The 6567-nt window shown below is 39.4% G+C and overlaps 1 protein-coding gene across 1 annotated transcript; it reads left to right on the forward strand.

Moving 5' to 3' along the window:
* Positions 1–331: 331 nt before the first annotated feature.
* YEATS4 (YEATS domain containing 4) lies at positions 332–6185 on the forward strand. The gene is made up of 7 exons (XM_026100336.2): positions 332–574; positions 879–998; positions 1734–1800; positions 1899–1993; positions 3504–3596; positions 3678–3765; positions 5591–6185. Exons 1-7 carry the CDS (start codon positions 524–526, stop codon positions 5758–5760), a joined length of 684 nt encoding a protein of 227 aa, XP_025956121.1. The 5' UTR covers positions 332–523; the 3' UTR covers positions 5761–6185.
* Positions 6186–6567: the final 382 nt, after the last annotated feature.

A 6567-nucleotide genomic window follows, 5' to 3' on the forward strand; every position in this document is an offset into this window, starting at 1 on the left:
ATTATTTATCAAGTGGAGGGAGTCAGATACTAGTAAATGTGGAGATGAGGCTACTGTACGTCTCCCAGTGCGCACGTACGCGTTCACACCCTCAGAATTTGGAGTCTACCCGTCTCGGGCCGGCGGCGCCGCGCAGCGCCCCGCCCCAACGGCCGCCGCCGACCGCGGGGCCGGCGCGAACCGCCGCGCCGAGCGCGCGAACCGCCTCCCGGCTCCCAGCGGCACGTGCTGCCCGCGCGCTCCCTCCCCCCGCGCCTCCCATTGGGTAGCGGCGCGGGCGGCGGCCCTCCCCACGTGACCGAGGCTGCTTCCCCGCCCCCCTCCCCGCGTGCGCGCGTGGCGGTGACGTCAGCGCGTTTGCCGGAAGCGGGGGAGCATGGGCAGTAACGGGCGGGCAACCGCCGTGAGGCCGGCGCCGCGGCTGCCCCCGCTGCCGGGCTGCGCCTGGGCCTGGCCTCGCTGCTGCGGGGCGGGGGGCTGAGCGCGGGCGGCGCGGCTCGGGCGGCGCCTCCTCCGGTGCAATATGTTCAAGAGAATGGCTGAGTTCGGGCCTGACTCCGGGGGCAGAGTGAAGGTGCTGCGGGCGGGGACCGCGCCGTGCCGCGCTACCTCCCGGCGGGACCGCTGTGAGGGGAGCGGGGGGGAGGAGCCCGGTAACGGCCGCTGGGCGGCGCGCGCGCTGCCCGGCAGCCGCCCGGTAACGGCCGCGGGCGGGAAAGCTCCGGCTTCTTTGCCGAGCCGCAGGCTGGGCTAGATAGTGGGGTACTTTGGGCTGAAAATAGCTATTAAATACGCACTTGTCGAAGCGAATGCGGGGTTTTGTTTTATTTTGTTTTTCTGGAATAGTAAACAATGTGCTTCCCCCCCCCCCCCCACAGGGCGTTACTATTGTGAAGCCGATAGTGTATGGAAATGTTGCGCGGTATTTTGGAAAGAAAAGAGAAGAAGATGGTCACACTCATCAGTGGACAGTTTATGTAAAGCCGTACAGAAATGAGGTAGGTAGGCGAGGCCACGTTGGCAGAGCAGAGCGGCTTGGGTATGTTGATTGTGAATATTGCTGTTGTTTTCAGGTAACTATGTAAGTAAGTTAATAAAGAAAACATGCTTGTCGTGATTTATCTGCTCTGTCTTGTAGGTGCTTAAACTCGTGCTTATTTTTAAGCAGCTTTAATAGAGTTCCCAAAGTTAAGCAGAAGCAATTATTTGTAAAATTGTTCTTTCGTGTGCATGTGCTAAAGTATACTTGGTTGCTGGCCTTATTATGGTTAGATAAAGAAATACTGTTGTCATCTTGGATTTACAGTGATAGAGAAGGAAAATGCTTATGGAATAATGCACTTCCTTAATCTCTAGTACTGTGAAGTAGAGAAGTATGTTGTAAAAGTGAATTAGGATTTAAAAAAGAAGTCACCTTGATGAAAGGACAGAAGGACATTTGGGCAGAAGGTGAAGAAATGCATCAATTAGTAGTTTTCAAAAAAAAGAATCTTTTTCATTTCATGTTTTTGGAATGATTTCTCATGTGGGAAGGAAATTGTAGAACATTCATAGGGACAAAATATTGAAGGACGTGTGTGGCATTATGAGTGCTTGGATTTTATATGCTTACTTTTCCCCCTGTTTTTAGAGGTAGCCATGCCAGTAGAAATGACAGGCATGTAGGACTGATGAATAAACAGTAGTTTAGTCTGCTGTGTAAATAATCACCAATAACTTATTTTCTGTTTTAGGATATGTCTGCCTATGTGAAGAAAATTCAATTCAAATTACATGAAAGCTATGGCAATCCTTTAAGAGGTAGGTTTTCCATTTTGGCATTTATTTGTAGAGCTGGGATTTTGATTAGTTTCACTGAGGCTGTTATCTGTATTAATACTTCTCTTTTCCTGTTGCAGTTGTTACCAAACCACCATATGAAATCACTGAAACAGGCTGGGGTGAATTTGAAATAATCATTAAGATATTTTTCATTGATCCAAATGAAAGACCTGTAAGTGTTTCTTTCAGACTTCTGATAATGCTTAACTAATTATGATGGTATGTCTAAAGCTGTAGTGTAGGGTATTGTTAGTCAAAATAAGTTCTATATACCATGGAAATAATAAGCCCTGTTCTTGTATGAAGTTTATTTAATAGTTGGCCATGTTCTCTGATTTCTCTGCTTTCTTGCTGGGAAGGGTGTTCTTAGGGGCTTTTCCTGCACGTGGTTTCTCTGATGTTTCCTAACTCAAGTACACATGTTGTACCTTATCTGGGTTGAGCAATTACTGAGGATTTCTCTGCCATGTGGCTTCCTAGTTATAGAATATCAGAATATTTTAAGTATCTTAAAGATTTTTGTGTCTCAGGCTTGGTCAAAATCAGTCAAAAAGCAGCAGAGTTTTTATTTGCCTCTTTCCTAAGAAAACCAGGTTAGGACACTTACAGTTATATAAAGCATTAGAATTAATTTTGTTTTTCTTGAATACATAAATACTGATGCTAGACTAGAAGAGACTCTCTGTGCTATCATACTTGGTTGCATCCTGACTTGTCATTATTAATTCCATTCATGGTTTGATCAAGCTGGCCTGCAGTATGTTGGGTGTTTTTATTTTGCTTTTCTTTTCAAAAGACTGTTTTAGAACCTGGCCAGTCTGAGAATTAGAAACCTTTCCATTCCAGCTTAGCTTTATAGAGCATACTCACTTCTGAGTCACCGTTATCTGAAGGAGTTTAATAAGCCACAAACAGTGCTAAGAGAATTTTTTGAGGGCAGTGTAGTCAGGAATAACCAGATTAAATGGCTAGGCTGTCTGTCCTTTCCTTCCTTGGCAGGAAGGATCAATGGGAAGTAAGGACTGAATCTCTTCCATGGTGATTCGTAGGTCTGCTCGTGGAAGGGACAGAACCACTGGCTGCACATATCAGCCCTCTTCCCAGGTTGTAGTCTAAGTTGTCAGAGGTTCACCGGAGTTGGACAGTGGGCTTGTGTTCTTTTCCATCTCCTGTCACTTACAATACAGTAACAAAGAGTATTTTCTCTCTGTAGAGAGGAATTTCAGTGAAAAAACATTTAGAGACTCTATGATAGTGTGTGTGTGTATGTGTTTGGCTTTCCACAAGAAGGGGTGATACGGTCCTCGAAAGCACTTTTTAACTGATTTACTGGTAAAGTCTGTATACTAAATCATCTCTTCTGTTTGGAAATGTTTAAAAGGAGGTATTTTTAAACGTTTTTATACATCAATCCTAAACCAGTGGTTTTTGTTTTAGATTCCACTCACCTAGACATTTTTCGGATTTCAAGCAGACTTTGGACAGCTGACATGTTTAACAAAGAATATAGAATTTAAGTAATTAAACTGAAATTATAGAAGAGTGTTATTTTTTTCATTCCTAAAAGATTTTTTAAATCCTATACAATTATGTAGGAAGAACAAGTAGCATTTATTTCCATTTAGAACACACTTTGTATTTCTCTCCAGTTGTCAAGCTAATAAAATTCTGTCTTTGTATAGGTAACCTTGTATCATTTGCTGAAGCTTTTCCAGTCTGATACTAATGCCATCCTGGGGAAGAAAACTGTTGTTTCTGAATTCTACGATGAAATGGTATGAAAACTTTTAATGCAATTCTCACTTTATTTTGAAAAGTATTTTAGTGATTCCATGTATCTTTTTCTCCTTCATTAGATATTTCAAGATCCTACTGCAATGATGCAGCAGCTGTTAACAACATCTCGTCAACTAACACTAGGTGCTTATAAGCATGAAACAGAGTGTAAGTTGAAATAATAATACAGTAAATTTAGAAATAAAAGTAGTGCTAGTAGTACAACAGATTTGGCCGCTGCTAGAAAGTGATTTTTTTTGTGTGTGAAATAAGCTTCAGCTTTTGCAAAGGTGGTAATACTTATTTGAAAACACTTAAAGATTTTAGATCTGTAGGCCTGCTGAAGGTAAAGTCATTATCAATTAAGAGTATAAGGAGCGATATCAGGATCTATGCCCAGTTTAACATCTTTGAAATGAGTTAAAACAGGGAATAAATTCAGGCCAATGTGTTTGGTATAAAAAGTGTGTTCATCTTGGTGGGATGTTTGTTACCTGCAGGTAAGGATTACACTTTAGCACTGAAATATGTAACATTCAGTATTATAGTGAAAACAGCAACGCTTTGGGGATAAAGGGTAGTATCTGTAAGTTCTTCCAGTCTAACTCTTTAACTGTAGGTTATTTCATAACAGACTTTTTTGGTATAGCTTAATGTTCTGTATGTCCTTGCCTATCTAATCTGTCTTTAAACGTAATGCAGAATTTTCAAGGGAATTAAGGAAATCAAATGAAAATACATTTACTTATAAAATAATGCATGTAGTAATGATTTCACCCCTGATCTGAATTTGGTCTGTTATTTTCTACTATCAAAAAGTAAATATAATATTTATTGACCCCAAATCCCACCTTGTTAGTTACAAACTCTAATACCATTGTTTTTGTCGTTTTGTCCTTTGGCTTGTCTACATGTTCCTCTGACAACAAATTTCAGATATTTTTAGACAGTGAATACCTAGATGAAAATGAGGCCCTACAAATTCAGGGTTCTAATCTGCCTTGTGTCTATTAGGGTGTGTAGACGTGCGAACTACGCAAATTTTCTCCCTCAGTTCTGCCAGTTTTAAGGTGGATTTTTTTGTTATGTTGCATGTCATTATGGTTATGAGTAGAAAATAGGAAATACTTAGTATTTTTTAAAATGTCAACTTAGTCTTGTCCAAATTTAAATGTTTTTTGTTAAACTTCTGCATGTTTCTTCTGGGCACAGATAGAAATTACTTGCTGAATGCAGACAACTTTCTTTAGTGGTGATTTTTTTTGGTCTGTATTTCCTTATAACATGCTACTGGAGCAGATTAAAACAAAAAGTCCAAATCTTTTGGGCAGTGTTAATCTATTACTATCTTACAATCCATAGCAATGTAATGCATGGGATAAGGAGGGATATCCGTGGTGCGTGCAAATTTGTTGCCTTGGCCAGTATCAACAAGTCATTTCCAAGAACTCATGTGTGAACAAATAAAAATAAACTAGGACTTCTCAATAAAGCAGTCTTAGTAGGATGTTTGTAAAAGCAAAGTCAGCACCACTAGATCTCTTGGATCCATAGAATCAAACTCCAACCAGAATAGGAAGTGCATTACAGCACATGGACAAAGGAATAAAGTATGGGAGCTAATTTGTCAGTACTCTGTAATTGCCCATTTCTTTTGCTGTAACCATGTCAATTTCTTTTTACTTGATCTTTAAACATGTTTTTACTGTGGAAAGTGATTTAGTGAGTTATACAGTTCCATCAGCAAGACTGATGGGCTAAATAAAAAAAAAAAAAAAAAAAAGCTTGTTTGGTGACTTTTTTTTTTTTTTAAATTCTAGCTCTTGGAACTTGAAGTGGTGTCTGAGAATCCTTGAATCTCTAGGACTAATAGTAATAGCTTTTTCAGGACATATACCTTCTAAATTACTGTCGTGATTTTTTAAAAAAATATTTATTTTTAATAACTGGAGGGTTTCATTACAGTATTTACTTTTCTTTATCACCACCACAGTTGCAGATCTTGAAGTAAAAACCAGGGAGAAGCTGGAAGCTGCCAAAAAGAAGACAAGTTTTGAAATTGCTGAGCTTAAAGAAAGATTAAAAGCAAGTCGTGAAACCATCAACTGCTTAAAGAATGAAATTAGAAAACTTGAAGAAGATGATCAGTCTAAAGATATGTGACAAGTGTTGACTTGATAAAGAGGCTATACTGAAAATGCAAGGACTTCAATCATGGAACTGTATGTGTTCTCTCAAATTCCATAACTGAGACTATATGTATCCATGAATTTCATTTGCAAATGATTAAAGTATGTGGCAATCAATTTTATAAATGGAAGAAAAAAGAAAACTTGTATCCCCTTTTTATAGTTAAAATCTGTGGATACTTGCTGATTTAAATTAAGGAAAAGAAATCTCGGAGACCAGAGTAGTTACTTTTCTTTTTATTGCATTTGAGTGGTATATGGTAACTTTGTATTAAGTCTTGTATTAGCTTAATGTGATTTTACAAAATGCAGCTAATGTTTACTTTTTTACTTGTTTTTTCTACTGATTGTTTAGAAATGCATCGCTAAAGCTGAAAATAAAATGAGCAGTTTTTTTAATGCCTCTGTCCAGTTTTGGGCTTCAAGAATCATAAACAGCATCCCCTGAGATAAGGCGGAAGTTGAAATATATTTTATGCAAGTTGTTTTAAGTCTGTTGGTTATGGTGACTTCTGTACTTCTGTCTGCTATTGTTATAATTGGGGAAAAAAAAACCTCTAAAATCAGGAAAACAGGATTTTAAGTAACTTCTATATCTAAGTTGGGGGTAGAGTTTCTACCCCCACATCTGCCTTAATGCATATAAATGTATCAAGTATAGGACTCAAGCTTGGAAGCAGGAAATAATTCCTGCCATATTTTGTACATGTGTTTCATTTAATGTATTGTATTGTACTGTACTGTGTTCATTCTTAAGTAACTAGCAAGCATTCCCCTGAAA

The sequence above is a fragment of the Dromaius novaehollandiae genome, chromosome 1 (assembly GCF_036370855.1).
Source record: "Dromaius novaehollandiae isolate bDroNov1 chromosome 1, bDroNov1.hap1, whole genome shotgun sequence".
Lineage (NCBI taxonomy): Eukaryota > Metazoa > Chordata > Aves > Casuariiformes > Dromaiidae > Dromaius > Dromaius novaehollandiae.